The following is a 20,681-nucleotide window of genomic DNA, read 5'->3' as shown; positions in this document are numbered from 1 at the left end:
AGCTTGCTACAGAACAACCTAACAAGGAGTCCCTTTGGGTGTCATTGAAAAGCTTTTACCTCCAGCCCTATTGGAGCTCCATATTCTGCAATAAATCAGCCATTTAAGAAAGAAAACACACTCAAATGTGAGTGATGATCCCATAAAACAAAGCCAAAGGAATGACAAAAGGGTCTATACCCATAAAAAGGAGAAGCATCATTTAAAATTCTCATTAACTGCTTTCGCGACACAGTTTCAGTTCTGCATTTTAAAAAAAGAAGCACTGAGACATGAAGGCATTTACTCAGGTAGTACTGTTAAACATTAGCTTGAAGTTTGCCTGATGCAGTAAATTTTTCCTTGGGTATCTTTCCAGAAAGAAAATGGCTTTCCATTTATAGAAAAGAATCTCCAGAAAAGACATTGGCAGACCAGCTGCCAACTCATCAGACCTCGCTGGCCAAAGAAGCTCTACTGTGGACAGATGTCAGTCAAATTATCCATCTTAGTGGGACTACCGGGAAGAAATCGACCACAAATTATCAGTTTCATTCAAGTAGGCAAAATTCAGCCTCGCTTCCTCTGTGAACATTCAGTTAGAGGTGAGTACGAGTAGCTAATAATCTAAATATTCATTACCTAAAGTCTCAGACAAGCAAAGCAAAGAGAAGCAAAAGGGGGGAGATGTTAGGGCTAAATGGAAACAAGAGGGAGCCGGGGAGAGGGCGGGGGGGTTGTTCTGCAGAGTGCACCTTCAGCATTTAGGAGGAGGGGGTGTTCACTTTTCTTGTTCCCGCTCTGACATCAGGACCGTGGGGAATGGTCTGTTCCAGCAGCACCGAGTCGCCCGGCTATCATTCCCTCAGACAGGGAGAACATTAAGGTGTACCTGCCCCCCTCAGCACTTTCACTGGAAGCCGGAGCAATGTTATTATGATGGCCCAAGTTCAAACAACATCTCTCTCTCTCTCTCTCCGTGTGTCAGTCTCTCTTTGGATAGAGGCCTCGACGCACCATTAACCCGGGGCCATCCATCATCTGTCTCCTTGTTCAATGGGCTGTAATACACTCAATGTTTCTTCTACAACACTGATACCTTCCCTTGATGGAGCTCTTCAGGTATTGGTTTAAAAAAAAAAAAAAAAAAAGCTATGATGCAGGAATTTTACTGCCAAATTTATATAACGTCAAATTATTTTTGGAGAGCAAGATAAAGCAGCATCAGACATTTATGCGTCATAGAAATAAATGTTTTCCTTCATTCATTTCTTGAAACTCTCAGCAATTTGTGAGCCTTTACCTGGCATAACCCGTGCAAAATAAAGAAGAGCAGAATGTCTTTACTTTTTTTCTGAACCTTAAATATGATTCGTATCACTAAATAAGATTTAAAAGCGACAACCGACTATCCCAGAACTGAGTGGCTTAGTGAAAGCCTGCAGGTAAATCCTGACCCCAGTTCACTGTGGACAAGATGGACAAGCAGGTTTTAGATGATTAGCACGGTGCGAAGAGTGTTTCTTTAACAGTGCGTCTCCAAGATCTCCTCTTCAAGATAAAACAACCATCTAAATCTACCATCTGTTTTCTGTAGTTCAGATATTTTAAACTTAAAGTGAACGACAATGATATTTGGGATCATATCAAGGACCCCAGAGTGAGTAGTGCAGCCATACAAGACTCCACAATGATCTACATAAACGTCAGCCCTTTGTCAGCCAGTGTGCTGATGAATTATTGACAACCAGACAGCAGCAAGCGGTTCATGTGAGCCGCTGCCCTCTGCGTCACCTGACTACTACTGGACTCCACTTCCTCACTTATTATATCCTGCATTAGGTCGCAGTAACGGACTGCAGACTTGCCACTATTCACTCAGTGTAAATAAATATTTATACCCCAATTAGAGCAAACAGCAGGCTGAATATAAGGAGGAGGGGAGCAGTGATTGGCTTTGATTTGAAAGTGTCGCTGTGAACTAGTTTAAGTGGGAGAAGGTGTGGTGAACACCAGTAACCCTTTAATCCACTGTGTGAAGGAGGCCAGATGGAGAGAGAGACGAGAGAGGGGAGGGACTGACTATCGGGGAATCCAGATTAGTCAACGATAGAGGAATGCTGCCCGGCTGCTTTCACCCACTTTAGCACAGATAGAACATCTTCAGTGTATTTCATTCAGTGCTGCAAACCGGTACAGCAGCTGAACTACCTCATTTATTCAAGACAGAATATCAAGGCAATTAGTTTTAAAAGTCAGTGTTTTCTGATTCATTTCATCATAAAATGATCCAAGGCTTCTCCTCTTAGGCACTGAATTGACGGTAAATCCATTCTCAACAGCTGATTCATGTATGAACATCATATTCAAGACAAAGATGGCAGCAGGAAATGTTTTTCTGTTGTCCATCTATATTAACTTTAGTCTCCACAGTTTCATAGTGTCACATGGAAATCGTTTTAGTTTTTTTGGTAGGTCACAAAAAACTATCTCGACGATGCAGCAGTTCTGGCCAGGATCGGATACGAGAGCTGCAGCTTGAGAATCAGGTTAAAAATAATCAAGCATGGGAGAGAGTTTTTTTTTTTTTTTTTTTTTAGATTGTTTGAGGAGACTTTGATGATTCTGGAAATAACTTCAGAACAACTGTAAGTGTTTTTATCTGACCTTTTTCATAACAAGGAATGTTTAGTGCTGTGATGCAGATATAATGAAAAGACACAACGGGCACAAAATGATTCCAAGTTTACCCTCTGACATTTTTTCACCGTGTATGCAGGTAACCATCAGGAAACCAGCAACATCCCATGGCCTTTTCTTCTTACTCTACTTCTTTTACATCGCTATATACGTGTCAGAAGAGTCGATTAGTTTCTAGAATATGGAAGCAGAGCAACTACTCCATGAATGTCACCATCACATGGGTAGAGGGGAAAATTAGGATGCTCTCTTCATCAGTAGACCAAAATAATCCGCCCACTATAATCTGGAGAGGAGAGATTAAAATAAAGAAAAGGTATGACAGCAAAGATCAAAGAGATAAGGCGGCAGATATCTGAAGGATTAGTTAATGTGATCTTACAAAAAAAAAACATAAAAACTTTATTTTGATTAAACTACTATCAATAATTCAACAACATCCATAAATGGTACTTTTAAAACTGCTGGAGCTTTAAACTACCCTGAGAGGAGAAGAAGGGAAACGAGTCAGCAGAGTGGATACAGTACAGTACAATAGTTCTCCGTGCCCCCACCCGTCACTGTGATTACAGTTTGTTCTCATTCAGCGTGGACAAGAGTGACAGGCGCAAAGATTACAACTCTACATTTCTGCTTTCAACGAGAGCTATAGCTTTATGTAACATCTTCTGCCTTTAGTTGATCTGAGATGGCAGCAAATGGAGAGACCGGCTTTAAAGCCCAAATAACCCCAAAACAGCACGGCAGGTGTTGAACACGACCTCAGATAAACATAATTAGAGTAACATGTTGAACATGGTTAGAAGTAATTAAGACAGTTTAGCCTTTCTACTCCAGCTCTTCGTCAACACTGACAGCATTGTATTTGTTCTATTGAAGTGATTACTATTATTTTCTGGTGGTGACTGACTAATAATCGCTGTTACACTGTCACTCAAGAAAAAAATAAGATATTATTTTATTATTAAAGGCTAAGATTAGCTCTATGCTATGTAATTGCTTTTACAGAGCAGAGGGTTATTACAGAAACTTTTAAACCTCAATAGTCCTGTGGTGTTTTCACAAAGTCAGCATGATTCATTTGTGTTTATTTTGAAGTTAGTTTATAACTACCTGTATACTTATTCCGTGAAATCATTTTGTTTTTGAATCCCTGCAGTTATCTGTTATTGAGCTATGTGAGTTTTCAAATCTCAGCATGCTCTTGATAATGACTGCCGGCCCACGCAGCTGACTGCTTCCTGGATAACAGCTGACAAAAAGCAGCATTGTTCCAACAATGTGCTGGAAAGTACAGCATTTAATGTATGAAAGGAAAGGAGTGTTGTTGTCATGGATATCAGAGATGCTCTGCACCATATTATTTCAACTTTTACGCTGAATTGTTATGGACTTTGCACCATGTTAGTCTGGGATGTGTTCTACATTACGAATCTATTATTAGGTACAAATTACATTAGTCAAAATCAAATACAATGATCCCATTTAATTGCTGTAATAATATTAATTTTTAATAACATCCTCTTCCTGTCTGTCTATGGAAACAAAACAAGGAGTGTGTTGCACACAGAAAGGCACATGTAGAGTGAAATAATAAAATGCTGTTTTAAAAAATGCTGAAATAAAAAGTGATGCTGTTTTAATTTACCTCCTCTAAGATAGTCATCTCATGCTGAGATCTGGTACAGGTTTCCTTTCCTTCACCAGCAATCAGTGACATGTAGATCACTCACGTCATGTCTTTAATATTTAGAAAGATATTAATATAATAAGCTTTTAAATAAAGACTGAATTTATGATTAGTTTTACAGACACAGTGAGAAGAAGAATCCATCATGATTTCACCAGCTCAGAAAAAAAGCCTGATATTGGCAGACAAATGTTGCTCGCCACAATCTCAAGTATTCAGCACTCTCCTTGCTTCCGGATTTTTGCAACAGCAATACAATCAATTTAACCCTCACCCATTTGTCTAAGGCAGTTATCCTGATCAATTACAGCTGCAGACCTCATCAGCATCCCACATCCGACCAGTCTCAGGCGTTTGTGTCTGCACACTCCTGACTTTACGGCTCCATTTCACCCTCCACACAGCAGGGATTTTATTTAATCAGCCATTTGCAACAGTTGGGAGGCCATGTCTAAGCCCCAACTGAGCATGTAGCCAGGGTATAAACCTCACTATCCCTCATGTGAGCGGCGTTTGCTCTGCCTGGATTATTGTAGCCTAATGCTACCCACAGCCATGCAGGCCGGTTGCAGCGCTGCTTCCCACCGATTCGACGAGCAGGGAGAAAACAACTGGATTACATAATTCATGTGACTGGCTGTTCCATTTGTAAGCATGTTCAACTGGAAGAAGCAGCATAATAAATGAGAGTGAGGGGCACAGGAGCTGCTTTAGTGGAAACGGTCCAGCTCAGAATTTCTCCATGAGATAAATTAAACTCTTTATGTGGAACTGAACTGGAAATCATGAAGCACAGCAACCTTCTTCTTCCGCAAAACTATGATTTCACAGATTTAAGAGTTTAACTTCTCTGCACCTTAACATAGACGATAATTACATCTCTGAGCATGCTCTGTCATGAATGACTATTGTGCTGCATTCCACCTGGTAACAACATCAGTGACCCCACCTTTCCCTCACTACCAGGCCGATGTGGTTTGTCAAGTCAAAGCAAAGACGGATACAATAAAACACTCAAAAAGCCAATAAATACTTTTACAAAGAAAATCACTTTTTAAAATGTTCACAACCAAAAAGAGAGAGACTTCAGAGTGAAAATGAACTAATGCATGGTGGGTAAAATAGTAACTAAATATTATTACCAATACTATTACAATAGTTTGTAAAATGGAGGAAAAGTGCATTTTGAAACCTTTTAAGGTAGTTTTTGCCGTCTTGCACCGAACTGGCATTTATTTAATGTGAGTGATGTGAATGAATTTAGAACAAAAGTTTAACTTCCCTATAAAAAAAAAAAAGAGTCACGTTTGAGCTCCGTTTGTGAGGGAAACTTAATCCGGCCGACTGGCTGCTGCTGCGGAATCTGAAACCAAGAGATGGGAGCTCTGTGCGCTTCTGTTAAACGGTGAAAACATAAGAGTCATGTAAAAAGCAGAGGGGGGAACTTACATATCTGCGGATGAGAGTCCGAAGAGTGCTGAAATCCATCCCCATCCTGTCCCCGCGTCTCCTGACTCCGTCGGCTTCTTTTATTTGGTCACTTCTTTTCTCAGGGTTTCTTCACTGGAGGCGCTGGCTGCTTGTTAAATCTCCTCCTCTGTCCATGACTTTGTGTCCTGTGGGCTTCCTGCATTAAAGAGCGGCTCGGTCGGTCTCTGGTGTGTCCATGAATAGTGAACACTGTCCTCACCATCAGCTTTAATAGTGAGGGGGGGGGCGTCTGGCTCTTACTACAGTTTTAGGACACTTCTTCCTGCAGGTATGCTCTTCCTCCAACTCAACTCTACCTCTCTCCACCCTCTCTCTCTCTCTCTCTCTCTCTCTCTCTCTCTGCGCGCGTGCACCAATAATCTTCTTGTCTCGCGCGGCGGCCAAAGGAGCTTTACTTTCATCTCAGCTACGTCACAGCCAGCCAGGTGGCGCGGACTGGAGGTGGGCGCATGCGCCCTGGGATATGTTTTTTTTTTTTTTTTTTGTGGGTGTAATTAATTAATTGATTTGTTCTTTTAGTTAATTAGAGGAGTGATTTGTTTTTTCGCTCTCCAGGCGGGACATTGTGCAAAAAGTAAAATAAAATAAAACGCATTGTCAAAGTGTTTATGCACGTTGTGTGTGTTTGTGTGAGCACCAATCACACGCTTTTCATTTAAATCAATTGAACGTTGACATAATTGTGTGTTACTTTTTAAAATACTGGAAAGAAAAATCACCTCACTAGAGGAAAGCTAAGTTTAAATAATTTAGTTCCGTCAGTAGATAGATTGTAATTCATCGCAACAGAAAATAAACACAATGATTACATTTTAAATTGTGAGAATAAACATTTTCACATTTACAAGTTTTCGGTTTCGTGGGGTCAACATTAGGGCCGGACCTAAAGTCCAGCGTGCTCTCTTTCCGGAGGGAAATGTTTTCATTCATTTGTCCGACGTCTGTTTCCTGGAGACGCTTTTCGGCGGGTTCTGTTGAAACATTCAGCGTCAAAGTCGCCATAGTAACAAACAGAATTTCCGGTTTGAAATTTCACAATAAAACCCATATCAGTGAAGCTGCCTCAACCGTAAACTCCTGGATTCATTTAAATTTGACCAAAAAGTTTAATTTATTGATTTTTGGTTATCATGCACTACGTCACTACGTGATGTAATAATTGCCTCTTTATATTATTCCTCCGTGAACGATATTTTAAATTGTCAAATTCTTTTTATAGTGTGTTACTATCTTACTTCTAAATTGAGGTATTTGTGTTATATTTAAATGTAGTCCATGTGTTGTATATACTTGTTTTGTTAATTGTCATTCAATTTATAACCCCTGTTAAAAGTACTGTTTGTATTTTTTAAGTTATTAAATAAATCCTTCCTGATATTCGTTCAACAGGAGTAAGTCGATGCTTTTACTTTGAAGGAAACAGCGTCATGTTCTTCCTGTTTCGCAGCGGCTTGACTGCTCTTGTCAAAATGGCGACGCTCGGAACGGTAGACTGGAGTTAGTTCATATTATTCAGTGGCATAAAAATCCTTTTCCGGGCCACAAACGACACCTTAGCTTCCGACAGCATGGCGACCCTGGATCAGAAATCTCCTAACGTGCTTCTGCAGAGCCTCTGCTGCAGGATAACCGGGAAAAGTGAAGGTACAGCGGCTTTCCGTTAGCCTGCTCCTCCGCGCCAGTCCGGATACGGTCCGCTCTGGCTTCGGTGCGAACCACGTTGGAAAAATATCCACTTTGACGTTTTAATTCACGTCGCTTGTCATGTAAAATTTACCCATAATCTAAACACATAGGTTGAATCTGTATCTTCTTGTGACACATTCGGCTCACAGCTCCGACACCAGATGGTGATCGTTTTTTGAATAATAGAACTTGTCAGACTTGTGTGCTTTTGAGGAGGGGATGTTATAGAAAGCGCTAAAAGTTTTATTGAATTAAGTGCAGTTTGGTGTATTGGAGATGTGCCGAACTGGAGACAGTATGCTGTCAAGGCTATAACGACCCAGCAGAGGTCAGATTGTTTAATAATAGAGCTGTTCTCTGCAGGAGTGCGGCAGGACAGCCCGGCTAGGTCCGCCTAGCTGTCAGCCAAAATGGGCTTAGCTATGTGCACATCCCGCCTGGCAGCTGCACGGTGCTCCTAGCTGATGCTATAATATGTTATTATTTTAGGTTTTATCAGCTGGTGCATTCAGTTACCTGTAAAATTGGTAGCCAGTTAGCTCTCACCCCTGTGGATGCACTGTTTGCATGCTGATGGGATGCATTTGTGCCCAGCAAGCTGCAGGCCCCTGCTGGATGCAGACATCAGAGAGAAAGGCTCGTATGTCTGCTCAGTGGCAGCAGGAAAAGTGGATAGAATATCAGTATGATCTTGTGTTTTTCAGCCACTTTGACTCTATCAAACCCCGTGACCAGACGACAAAGCTGTGCAGCTTGGCAGTGGGGTTTTATATATCCAGAGACCAAAAGTGTGTTAGCCAAACTATTTGACATGATCTAATGTTTTTCCCTTCACCGTGCAAAGCAACCGTCTGCTAACATCAGCACCCTAAGAACATTCAAGATTTTCACTGTGCACGTTTTGTTTTTGCAAATTACTGGGGGAAAATGTGAATCTGCAGCATCAGAACCTCCTGCCTATACCTTGTGGTAATTTCTGCATGGCTGTCCTGAACTAGTCATTCAGGTTTATTTATTTCTCCAGCTGAAGTTGCCCACCAATTCCAGTATGCAGTGCGGGTCATTGGCAGTAACTACGCCCCTACTATTGAACGGGATGAGTTCCTGGTGTCAGAGAAGATCAAGAAGGAATGTAAGTGACATTTAGACCAACACAAATATTTTTAGGTCACTGAATTGCTGTGTACCAGAGGTGATGAACTAATTTTCCATCATCCACCTCCAGTATGTCACTCTGATTAGTATGTGTGTCATTTCCCTTGACATCAAAATAAATATGTACGCCTATCAAGCAGTGTCTTTACTACTTACTGTTGGTGCTACTCCACAAAAAAAGTAAAAAAAATCTTTATTGCACCATTATTGCAAATCCCAGGTGACTTTCATAGTAGCCAAGGTGGCACCATTAGTGGGAAAACATTGATTCAAGCTAAAACAAAAATACCACAGTACCGACTGTACAGGGAGCATTTTACTTGCACCAGGTTTTAAGGTGAACTTTGATAAAGTATTTTTATGACCACAGAGTTGCAGTAAAAGGAAAACAGGCACCTGCTGGCCAGACTTTTAACCTAATGTAACAAAATAGCTGATTCCATTGGTACCAACAAAAACAATTATGGAACTACAGTTTGTCATTCAGAATTGAAAAGATAAGTTTGTTTTTTCTTCAGTAAAAAGTTACTGTGTCGGGCAACTATTTATTGTCAGATATCCTTGATATAAAAATCTGAAAATCTTTCTAAAATATGTCATTTTGAAAATCGTTTCAAAGATTTATTTCTATTCGCAGTACAACAACACATTTCCTTTAATCAGTGAGTTAAGAAAACCTCCAGGGAGATAAAGTTAGTGCTCGGTGTACTCTTAATATTTCCCTTCAGAAACTTCTGATCCCAGTTCTGTTCTGATTCTGTTGCAGTGCTGAAGCAGAGGAGAGAAACAGATGCTGCTCTTTTCTCAGAACTGCATCGAAAACTCCAGACACAGGTTCGTGTCTGTGTGTCATAAACACACGTAGCTGGTCAATCAATGTTAATTGTATTATTATATGTGGCCACTGATTATGTGTTCTGTTGTTTATCAATAAGGGATATTCATTATCTTTATGTCATGCACCAGTAGATAATGGGGTCATTTGGCTAATGGGATAATGTGTTTGCTGTTTGTTAGGGTGTTCTGAAGCATCGCTGGTCTGTTCTCTACCTGCTGCTCAGCCTCTCTGAAGATCCTCGGAAACCATCCAGCAGGGTGAGGGATACGCACACACACGAACACCATGAAAGCATGAGGGTGAAAGTGGCCTCACCTCGCCACCTTTTCCTTCTCAGGTTGGCAACTATGGGGCACTGTTTGCCCAGGCCCTACCCAGGGACGCCCACTCCACCCCGTTCTACTGCACCCGACCTCAGAGCCTGGCCCTGGGCTACGGGGAGAGGAGCACTGGGCTGTCGGCCAGCGTGGGGACTAGTGGCATCTCCAGTCTGGGGGTCTACACCCTGAACGGACCAACGCCAACACCACAGTCACTGCTGGCTGGGTGAGCATTTTCATCTGTAATGGATTATCATTGCTACTCTGCAGTCAGTTTTATTGCATCTTAATGGATACACTTTATTCAGCTCCAAATGCACTTAAACAAGCTGTGACCCTGAGGCCAACAAAATACTTTGAATAACAGCGACACCCGCTCAACAAGCTAAATGTATGGAGCTGGTCAAAATTCATTCAAATTTTACCGTTGCTCTTTATAATCATGAAGTCATTTGTTGAGAGATATTACTTACATCTTCACACCTTGATCATATTTAAGCTCTGTTGAAGCAACTTTTCCCCAAAGAGGGTCACTCTGATGGTCGTCTTGTAAGAAAACAGGTCTCCTCACTTATCACGAGCAAATGAACCCACCTTTGAGCCTGCCCTGGTTTAAATTTATTTTATGAAGCATCAGAAGGCCATTTAATTCCATTTATCCATATTAATAATGCAAGAGGCTTACGGTTACAAATGACCATGGAGCTGTCTGAGCTCACCTCTTAATCGTGAAAGGGCAGCTCCTGACTCAAACATTAAAAAAGGTCTCAAGGCATTGAACAGTAATCTATACTCGCACAGTGGATGCACTTTAATTATGCAAAGGTGGGCTTTGCTGCTGAGTGCATCATCCAACATGGTGGGAATCACAGTGACAGAAGACCTTGATATGGGTTGGTGCGTGGGTGTTCTTTTGTTTAGGTTGAGATAATGTTGCCTCCTCTAGTTGCCTTAAATCTGGACCTCTTAAACTGCATTTAGACCATGAAACCATGTGTGTGTGTTTTAGTCAACCCCCTCAGTCTGCAGGCGCTCAGCCTCTGGGTTCTCGACTGGCCTGGGCTCTTCCCATGAGCTCCTCTCCTTCCTCTGCTCTGGCCCCGCCCAGCACTCGGCCGCCACTTGGACCACCAGCTCTTTCTTCCAGGGTGCCCCGTCCTCGCCGAGACGGTGACACAGGTGGTACGTGAAGTGTATAAATACAGGCTGATGTTTTCGACTTGAAGCAGCATATCCTTCATGTCCTTAATTAGTAAAGGACTTTTTATAATTTTTTTGTATTCATCATTGTCCTACCTTTTAGTGACCATGTCCCTAAAAAAAAAAAAAAAAAAGTTGTTTCATTCAAATTCGCTGCAAATGATATTTTTTATTTAGTTTTTTAATTTTGTTATTACAACCCAAACTTTGACTCAAAGCTCAAATCTTTTATCTCAAGCTGAGACCAGAAACTGGGTTTTTTTTTTTTATATTTATGATAACTCTGTTATCTCTCTTGTCCTCACAGAGGTGAACGAGGTGGCGCTGGTGCGGGACATCCTCTATGTCTTTCAGGGAATCGATGGCAAGTTCATCAAGTTGAGTGCCCAGGATAACTGCTACAAAATAGACAGCAAGGTACCTCAACCCACATTGCCACATCGCCCTGTAAAGCTTTTAATGGACTAATCGGTTCAGTAGCTCGCATGTTACCAGGAACAGTCTAACAGTGCAGTTCAGCACGTTATCGTCATCATTACCGTTGAACGATGGTACAATACAGTGGCTAACTGTGGCTGGTCCAGGGAGCATTAGACTGAAGTTTGACCTCAGCGATTCTGTGAAATAATGCCACATTGTTGTGTTTGACTCTGATCATGACACTACTACTCATTTTTCCTATCTTACTTTGGATTTTCATTCACTGACGAAGTGGAGCTGAAGTGAAGGTTGCCATATATTCAATGCAGATGATATGAAATCAAGACTATTGTTGTTGATCGGACTTTAAAAGGAAAGATTCAACAGATCAATATAAAGCTCTTTGGCTCTGACCCACATCGACCTCTCTCTGCTCCCACATCTTTCCTCTCTCCTATCAATTTTCTTCTCCTCCCCCTCCCCCATATCATCAATAGAAAGGCCTTTGATGTAACCTGTCCCATCTTCACTCAGTGATGCTAAATATAAACACGTGGTCAATCTGGGAGCCATTGAGACCAAAAATACATGAGTCAAGGATGGACATAGTTCTTCTGGACTCTTCTTTGGCCACTTAAACTCTCTGCAAAGAGGTTTTGTTAAACAGATGAAAATTTAATGCATCATTAACTGTGAACTTTTCCCCAACTGCAGAACAAATCTCTTTCCCTGAGGAGGCCATGCCAGCTATAGTATATTTATTTGTCTTAACTTACTTATAATGTAAGTTAAGAAGGTATCCACAGTGGAACGTCATCAGGGCATTAAAATTTGTGACACAATTGCAAGTGCGCTGAAAATCTGGATGAAGTGCACTCGTCTGTATCAGTGATTTGTTTATTATAGTCTTTGTTTGCTGCTGAGTGTTTAATGCATATTTGCATCAAACATAGATTCATCAGCAATCCAGTGCTAATTTAGTGCCTTGTGTTATGATGTGTGTTGCACCTCATCAGGTGGTGCTGTGCAAGTCCCTGAGGGACACCAGCAGCAGATTGGCCGAGCTCGGCTGGCTCCACAACAAAGTGAGGAAGTACACCGACGCCAGGAGCCTGGACCGCGCCTTCGGGCTGGTCGGACAGGTGTGTCAGCACCGGCCTCTGTGGCTCCGTTCCTTCTATGGATTAGTTCTTCCTCTAACACATATCATTCCATCCATGTGTTTCCCCTTTCCATCTCCAGAGCTTCTGCGCCTCACTTCACCAGGAGCTGAAGGAGTACTACAGGCTGCTGTCCGTCCTCCACTCCCAGGTACTCAGACAGACAGCACAGAGATGGCTGATATTCAGAGACAGAGAAATTACAGTGAGATTTCTGAAGTTGACCTGCATGTGTTTGCTGTAGTTGCAGGTAGAAGATGATCAAGGTGTGAACGTGTGCACAGAGAGCAGCCTGACTCTCAGGAGGTTGCTGGTTTGGATGTACGATCCCAAAGTCCGACTCAAAACACTAGCTGCCCTCGTCGACTACTGCCAAGGTGGGCTGGTAGTGATCTGGGTTTAACACAGGAAGTGAATAGGAGTTTCCCTGAACGAGTGTTCTTCCATTTGTGTGGTTATGGGCAGGTCGAAAGGGGGGCGAGCTAGCCTCTGCTGTCCATGCCTATGGGAAAACAGGAGACCCCCAGATGAGAGCACTGGTTCAACACATCCTCAGCCTGGTGTCACACCCCATTCTCAACTTCCTGTACAGGTGGATCTATGACGGAGAGTTAGAAGACACCTACCATGAGGTACACACCTTCTGATATTTGCACTCCATGTGAGCTCAGTCTCCGGACTGAAGTCATGACTATCTTCATCTTAAATGTAGTGCTGTGTGCTTTAAGCTCCTGGCCTCCTATTTAATTGAGAAACCATCGGGAATTTACTGCAGGGTGCTGGAAATTGTTCTGTTTAACTCCTCTGACGTTTGACCCCTGTGAGAAAAAAGATTATTGAGAGGAGGAAGAGGAGGAGGGAGAGAGAAATAAAGAGAGAGGTGAAGCAGGACAGCTTCTCAAATGAGAACTGATGAGAGTAGTGTAATGGAGAACCTGGTGATGGATGTTTCTCCTTTATTTCTCCCTGCTCGCTCTTTCTCTCTCGCTCAGTATTTATGTGTCCAGCGTTAACAGTCGTCACTGGACTTAACACTGCTCTCTGCAGTGTTTAAGAAACCGGAGAGAAAGTTATTGCACCTTTCAAGAGGGAAATTACCAAGTGGATCACGCCTACACTGTCTGAAAGGAATGCAGTAAACAGCACCTTATTGTATAGAAAAATTATCACCTAAATATTTGATGTAACTTGACAGTATTGTTCCTGTTGATTCTTTTGGCAAACAAATGGACATTAGTTCTAGTTTTGCTGTGCAGCTTTATTATAGTTTACGAAAAAAAAACATTTTGCTCTCCAATCATCAATTTTATCAACCACAAACGTGTTGACAAAGAAATCCACACTGAATTAAATGTGGGATTTTGTGTACATGCTCCATGTTGTTTTATTCCTCGGCTCTTATTCCAGCTAATGGGCGGCAGGAAAATGCATTTTAAGATGGATTCAAAGTGAAACTGACAGTCAGAGCTACTTCATAAATGTATCAGTATACACAGAGGACAAAGCCTTCAGTGAGCCCATTAGAGAGCCGGTTGAAGCTTTTGTACGAGCCTCTGTAAGTAAATGGGCAATCTCAGTGAAAGTGACAAAGGAGGAAAAACTCTGTCATGGACTGCACGCTCTGTCCATAAAACATTTCTCCAAATGCCTGATCGTTTGCTTTATTCTTCATAAAATTCACGTTACTCCACTCAAGTGAAGGAATGAATCAGTTCTGTCGTACATTACACAAAGCCCAGCTGGGAAAGAAATGTTTCTTGAATTATGTTTGTTTATGTGTGTGTTATAGTTCTTTGTAGCGTCAGATCCCAACGTGAAGACTGATCGTCTGTGGCACGACAAGTACTCCCTCAGGAAGTCTATGATCCCTTCCTTCATCACCATGGATCAGGCCCGCAAGGTGTGCACACATACGCACGCTCACATCCTCACACGTCTTAATGTGCAGCAATAGATCGGAGTCGTCACCAACTATTTTCTCTTAACTCATATAAAGCCACCGTCATTGCCCCCCTCTAGGTTCTGCTCATCGGAAAATCCATTAACTTCCTGCATCAGGTTTGTCACGACAGAACGCCACCAGGCAAAATCACGTCAGCATCCAAGTCTGCGGACACGCCCAAAGACGGTAAGCGCCTCAGCTGCCCTCTTATTGTGTCGCTCACACCCACAAGGGGAACAGCTTGACAAACCAAATGTCTGTACATTGTTTCTGGGAATAATTTGGATTAAACGTTTTCTCTGCAGCCCGTAAAAGGACAATATCTGATGAGAATACTGAGGAAGCAATAATACAAATTATGCCCACGTTGAAACTGGAATGGTTTTGTTTGCTTTATTGCCAACCTTTATTGCTGTGGGTTTCTTTTTCCAGCGTTATTACTTAATCAAGCACACAAATGATATTGACCAAGAAGGGGCCTAACCCTTTTTTTTTTTTTTTTTTTTCGTCCTCATCATATTGACGTGGTTGCATTGATGTAGATTAGTGGACAGGCACAGATCAATGCTCTTACCATTTGCTGGCTTTGTCCCCCTTTCCTTCTCACTATGGAGTGGGAAGAGGTATACTTAGCCATGTTCTATTGATTGAGCGTTTTACTGTATTTGTTGAAGGACATCACGTTGATTTCTCGGTTGATGAAGGACAAGGTGTTTGTGAGGTTGACCATCAATGTCCATGCACATTCTTTCTTTTTTCCCCGGCAGCCATGCTGTTGTGAGATATTGTGTTTTTTGGTGTCTTGTATTTTTCAAATAAGAGAAAGGAGGGAAATGTAATTGCGGAACATCAAAACCCTTTCCTTAAAAACACACCACCATTCTCTGGACCTCATGCTTTCACAGCTGCAGAGCTGCTGTCAGACCTGGAGGGGGCTTTTCAGGAGAAGATTGATGCTGCCTACTTTGACACCAGCAAATACCTGCTGGACGTTCTCAACCGCAACTACCTGCTGCTGGAGCACCTGCAAGCCATGAGGAGATACCTGCTGCTGGGCCAGGGCGACTTCATCAGGCATCTCATGGACCTTCTCAAGTTAGCAACAAAATGCTGTTAATATATCTTCTTGTTTCTAACATTGCTGCTGCTAAATTAAATCTCATTTTGTCGTATGCTAATGTATTTTGTCTCAGACCGGAGTTGGTGCGTCCTGCCACCACTTTGTACCAACACAACCTGACGGGTATCTTAGAAACAGCAGTCAGAGCCACCAATGCCCAGTTTGACAATGCAGAGATCCTCAAGAGGCTGGACGTCCGTCTGCTGGAGGTGAAGTGTGTGCGCTGTGAGGATTTTGTGCGGTGATGCAAATGTGCGAGCATGTGATCATTGACCTTGTTCTTTGTCGGCACCAGGTGTCTCCTGGTGATACAGGCTGGGACGTTTTCAGTCTGGACTACCACGTTGATGGACCAATTGCTACGGTAACACATGCACAATTCACAGCTTTGGTTTTTTTTTTCTTTTCAGAGCCATTGTGTTGTCCTGGATTGGTGTCAATGTTAATGTCTTGCCACTGTGTGTGTCTATGCCAGGTGTTTACGAGGGAGTGTATGGGCCACTACCTGCGCGTGTTTAATTTCCTCTGGCGGGCCAAGAGAATGGAGTACACACTGACGGATATCTGGAAGGGACAGATGTGTAATGCCAAGCTCCTCAAAACCATGCCTGGTACACAAGCCTTGCATCATTCAGCATTTCTGTTTGTGATGGCGTGTTCAGTGTAGCCAGGTCTCAATCACTGCTGTCCCAGCGTTCTGTCAAGTTCAGATAATTGAGTCTAAATCAAAGCATTACCGCTTGAATCAACACATTTTTATGTTCAGACATTCGTGTTTTTTTGTTATGTTGTCTGATTATTATCATCATCATTATCACTGGTATCCAAAGAGCCTGATAACACATGTATGGCCTGCATTTGTGCTTCTTACCCTCCAGAGTTGTCTGGTGTGCTGCACCAGTGTCACATCCTGGCCTCTGAGATGGTCCACTTCATCCACCAAATGCAGTACTACATCACCTTCGAGGTCAGTCCATTAGCGGCGCCGTTGCCATCCCAGGCTGTAAAACATCGGTGAAAAGTAGTAATTACACCAGGAGGTGATCTGCAACGCTGCGTGATTCTGAGTTACAGCCTCTTTGAAGTCAGGCAGAAGGTTGCTGGTTCAAGTCCAGACCAATTCCTTAACAATTCAGCGCATTAGCGGCTGACACTGTACTGAAAGTCAGACGAATGAGGTTGTTTTTAGCTGCAGGTTTTACTGTTGTTTTACTGTGAAGTAAAAACAAGAAGAGCAAGGAGGTGTTGACTGTGGACAGGCAGTTAGAAGACACGGACTGTGTGAGATCTTATGTTTGATAGAAGGGTCAATGTGTTTGCAGGTGCTGGAGTGCTCGTGGGACGAGCTGTGGAACAAAGTACAGCAGGCTCAGGACCTAGACCACATCATCGCTGCTCACGAAGTCTTCCTGGACACCATCATTTCCAGATGCCTGCTGGACAATAACAGCAGGGTAACGCACAAACACAACACACGAGCATTTATGGTTTTGTTTTTTTGTTTTCTGATTCACACTGATTGTTTTGGTCCGTCCAGTCTCTTTTGAACCAGCTGAGGGCCATATTTGACCAGATCATAGAGTTTCAGAGCGCACAGGACTCCCTCTACCGCTCTGCACTGGAGGAGCTCAGCCTCAGACTACAGTTTGAAGAGAAGAAGCGCCAGAGAGAAGAGGAGGTGAGATGTAGGAGGAGGAATTGAGGTTTCTGGGCCACAGATGAGCTACAGAAAGAGAGTAGGATGTTGAGAGGTGTGAGATATTTTTACTGTGAATACTATCCACTCCTAATCAGCCTTTTCCTGCTGATTCAGGGTCAGTGGGGAGTGACAGCCGAAGTAGAAGCAGAGGAGAAGAAGAGGATTCAGGAGTTCCAGGAAACCATACCAAAGATGCGCTCCCAGCTGCGTATTCTCACCCACTTCTACCAGGTACCAGCCTGAGACGACCCCCCCCCCCTCGCTCCCCCCACAAGGAGCAATAGGTGCAAGTCTAAGTGCAATCAGCTGTGATGGAATATCTCCTCAGTCGCTCTCTTTTTGTCCTGCCCTTCTCTCAGAGCATCGTCCAGCAGTTCCTGGTGCTGCTGATGACAAGTTCAGATGAGAGTCTTCGTTTCCTCAGCTTCCGACTGGATTTCAATGAACACTACAGGTTTGCCTTTGAAGAACGCAGTCACACTCAGCACATTTTGAAGCTCATGACACGGTTGTGTCGTTCAAACAGCTGTCTGTATTCAGAACCTGCTGACGAAGGAGACGTAGCACATTGCTTTAGTCATTATATTCTTATTATTTTGTCGATTGAAGTGGAAAATTCTGAATGTGAAAAGATCTTATTGAGGAAGCTGCATTTGGAAGCTTGGCTGACATCATTATTATGCACCCTACAGGGCCAGAGAGCCAAGGCTGCGAGCTTCACTCGGCGCCACCCGAGGCCGACGACCATCAAATATCTGACATGAAGACGAAGGCAATGACAGACAACACGTCCAGTCATTGGAGCGTGGGCTGTGACATCACAGGGATGGGCAGACCAGCAGACTTTTAGCGCTTCATGTCGAGATGATGTCATGCCTTGGAGGAGCAATCCAGTGCCGTTCTGGTATTGCAGCGGTCACCGAGTGATGACATCACAGCACACGGCTCCAGTGAAGCCTGCTGGGTGGGATCACAAACCCTTTTAAGAGCTTGATGTGCAGAGTAAACACCCTAAACAGGCTCCATGGCGCTCTGCAAGATTTCTGCAAAAATATTGAGTAAATTTGTGAAACGTGTCCGACTGCTGCTGTCAGGCTGAGCTCCCCGACTCACACACGGCCACCTTACATGGCATGCCTTATTAATGAGGGAGAACAAAACCTTCTCTCTCAGCGTGGTTGCCAAATTTAGTCCCAACACACATAATGTATGTACATAGAGTTTATGCAAAAATGTATGTATGTATGTGTGTGTATATATGCACTTGTCTCTACACGTCAACAGCTGTGGCTTTGCATCCTCTCACTAGGGTTCGACAGATATACGCGTCTGATATTGATATTTTTTTCAATTTTGTATTTCTAGCAGATATTAAAATTATAAATTTGGATCATTTTTAATGCGATTATTCCACAAGAAACTGTGTTTCTTCTGATTACAGTGGAAAAAAAATAATGCATTCAGAGCACTGAGGCTGAGCATATAGAATATTTAGTATTTATGGTCAATATTGGCGTAGCACTGTATCAGTCTAACCCTAGTTCTCCACTCTCCTCCTTAAAATCCAGGGTTTTTTAGTACGTCAGGTCAGCTGTCCGCTCATAGACAGGACTTGGAATTGCATAAACGAACAATTTGTTTATGCCACATATTAATCTCTAGTTTATTTGTTTTAACTAAATATAGTTTTGTGTTTATTATAGCTGTTAAACATCAGAGAGAGATCTGACCGATATAAAGAATGTCCGAAGGTTTTACGATGTATTTAAGTGTTATCCCGACGTTTCCCTGCTTAATGTACAGTGTGTTTTATGTCTGTCTGAGAGACGGATCATGTCGAAGAAAACAATCCTCACAACAACCACAACAACCTCACTTCTTGTCACCGCCTTCACAAAAACAACTATAGATGTTCAGATACTTCAGTTTGTTTAAATATTGTAAATATGTCTGAATCAAAAAGGACTTTAATGGCTCTAAATGTTTTCTTGGACAGTTTATTTTCTGAAGCAGGTCAAGTCCCACATTATAAATAAGAAAAGTGATGAAGTGAGGTTTGAGATGAGACGCTGACGGTATTCTGATGGAGCTGGATCAGCCCCTCAACTAGTTAATTTAAACTGCATTTTGAAATATAGGTCATATTTTTGAAATGTTAAGGAGAAGAAGTCTATCGTCAGCTGTTCCCAAACGAAAAATAAATATCCAACTTTTTACTTTAAGCAGGAGTAGAGAAGAAGAACAAGCTTTTACTCGATGGCCTAAAACTAAAACTGAAAGTCATCAGTCTGAATTGCTGTGGTAGCGTCAAACTATTTGCTGGATTTCCTCTGTGGTTCCCTTTCAAATGCTTTTTGCTGTAGAAAAAGGCAAAGATGTCTGTAGCGATTTAAAAGCCAAGTAACATTTTAAGAATGCAGTTACACAATCATTTCCATAGGAAGAGCTGTGAGCATTGATCCTCGGTCGGGGAGCAGAGGTTTCTGAAACTAAAACATAACAAAATGGACACATGCATTTTAAAAGGCATGCTTAACTTCCTCACAAAGCTCATTTTAGTATGTAAAACTATACAATAATTCAGAGGCAGATCTTTGCCCTTCGGTTGTTTGAGGCCTCAGTGGAGTTAACAGCTTCAGAATATTTCAGGTTGTGGGGAATCTTTTCACTCAGCAGCATGTACAGCGACGTCCTCCAACATCAGCCCTTTGGTCACTGTGCACAAGCGGACTTCTATTGGAAGTGTGCAGAGAAGCTTCAGGATTGATTTGGATTTTTCATCATCGTTTGTGAAACAAATTGGTGCTGCATCAGGTCATTAGACCAGTTCCTGCTTTGTGACAATGAGTCTCCTTCATCCACGTCAAAACACCAAGCTGCAGTCTCTGTTCTCTGCATTGTATAGCACATAATGTATAGAATATAGGGAAACAAACCATCCCGCTTCTTCTTTAATAAAATGTTGGGTTTTTTTTTATTATTATTAATGTGTTTGACTCCTATATGAAGCAGTGCAGCTTTGATTTACTGCCACCCTCTGGCAACAAGTGACAGATAAAAAGAGGAAAAGATGAGATAATTTCAAGGTCGTCGTTCCATAAATTCCCAAAAGGGTGTGAGTGGTTGAGCGCTTTGCACTACATCCAATCCTCCTCAGTCTAACTTTAATGGTTATAAAATAAGTCAGAGCTTCAAGAGTCACTTTAGAAATAAGAATATTTAAATTGGGAGGATTGTGAGACTGATTACAAGCAGCAGAGGTCGAGACATTCAGCATGCAT

The 20,681-nt window shown here is 42.4% G+C and overlaps 2 protein-coding genes across 3 annotated transcripts in view; one reads left to right on the top strand and one right to left on the bottom strand.

Annotated features, from left to right (window-relative positions):
- atp11a (ATPase phospholipid transporting 11A) overlaps positions 1-6,140 on the bottom strand; it is a 31,237-nt gene extending 25,097 nt beyond the window's left edge. For both annotated transcript variants that reach the window (XM_029516006.1, XM_029516014.1), the window contains exon 1: positions 5,819-6,140. In XM_029516006.1, the coding sequence (XP_029371866.1) occupies positions 5,819-5,863 (45 nt within the window). In that variant the 5' untranslated portion in view covers positions 5,864-6,140. The remainder of the gene's footprint in view (positions 1-5,818) is intronic.
- A 1,200-nt stretch (positions 6,141-7,340) lies between these two features.
- Positions 7,341-20,383, top strand: tubgcp3 (tubulin gamma complex component 3). The gene is made up of 23 exons (XM_029517460.1): positions 7,341-7,504; positions 8,571-8,678; positions 9,468-9,535; positions 9,719-9,796; positions 9,877-10,085; positions 10,869-11,041; positions 11,367-11,476; positions 12,496-12,621; positions 12,722-12,790; positions 12,884-13,016; positions 13,105-13,271; positions 14,429-14,539; positions 14,659-14,767; positions 15,487-15,676; positions 15,775-15,910; positions 15,997-16,065; positions 16,177-16,312; positions 16,580-16,668; positions 17,024-17,155; positions 17,239-17,379; positions 17,515-17,631; positions 17,760-17,854; positions 18,093-20,383. The coding sequence occupies exons 1-23, from the start codon at positions 7,429-7,431 to the stop codon at positions 18,157-18,159; spliced, it is 2,709 nt and encodes a 902-aa protein (XP_029373320.1). The 5' UTR covers positions 7,341-7,428; the 3' UTR covers positions 18,160-20,383.
- The last annotated feature ends 298 nt before the right edge of the window (positions 20,384-20,681 follow it).

The sequence above is a fragment of the Echeneis naucrates genome, chromosome 2 (assembly GCF_900963305.1).
Source record: "Echeneis naucrates chromosome 2, fEcheNa1.1, whole genome shotgun sequence".
Lineage (NCBI taxonomy): Eukaryota > Metazoa > Chordata > Actinopteri > Carangiformes > Echeneidae > Echeneis > Echeneis naucrates.
Note: the sequence above shows the minus strand (reverse complement) of the source record. Positions and strands in the feature narration are given on the sequence as shown.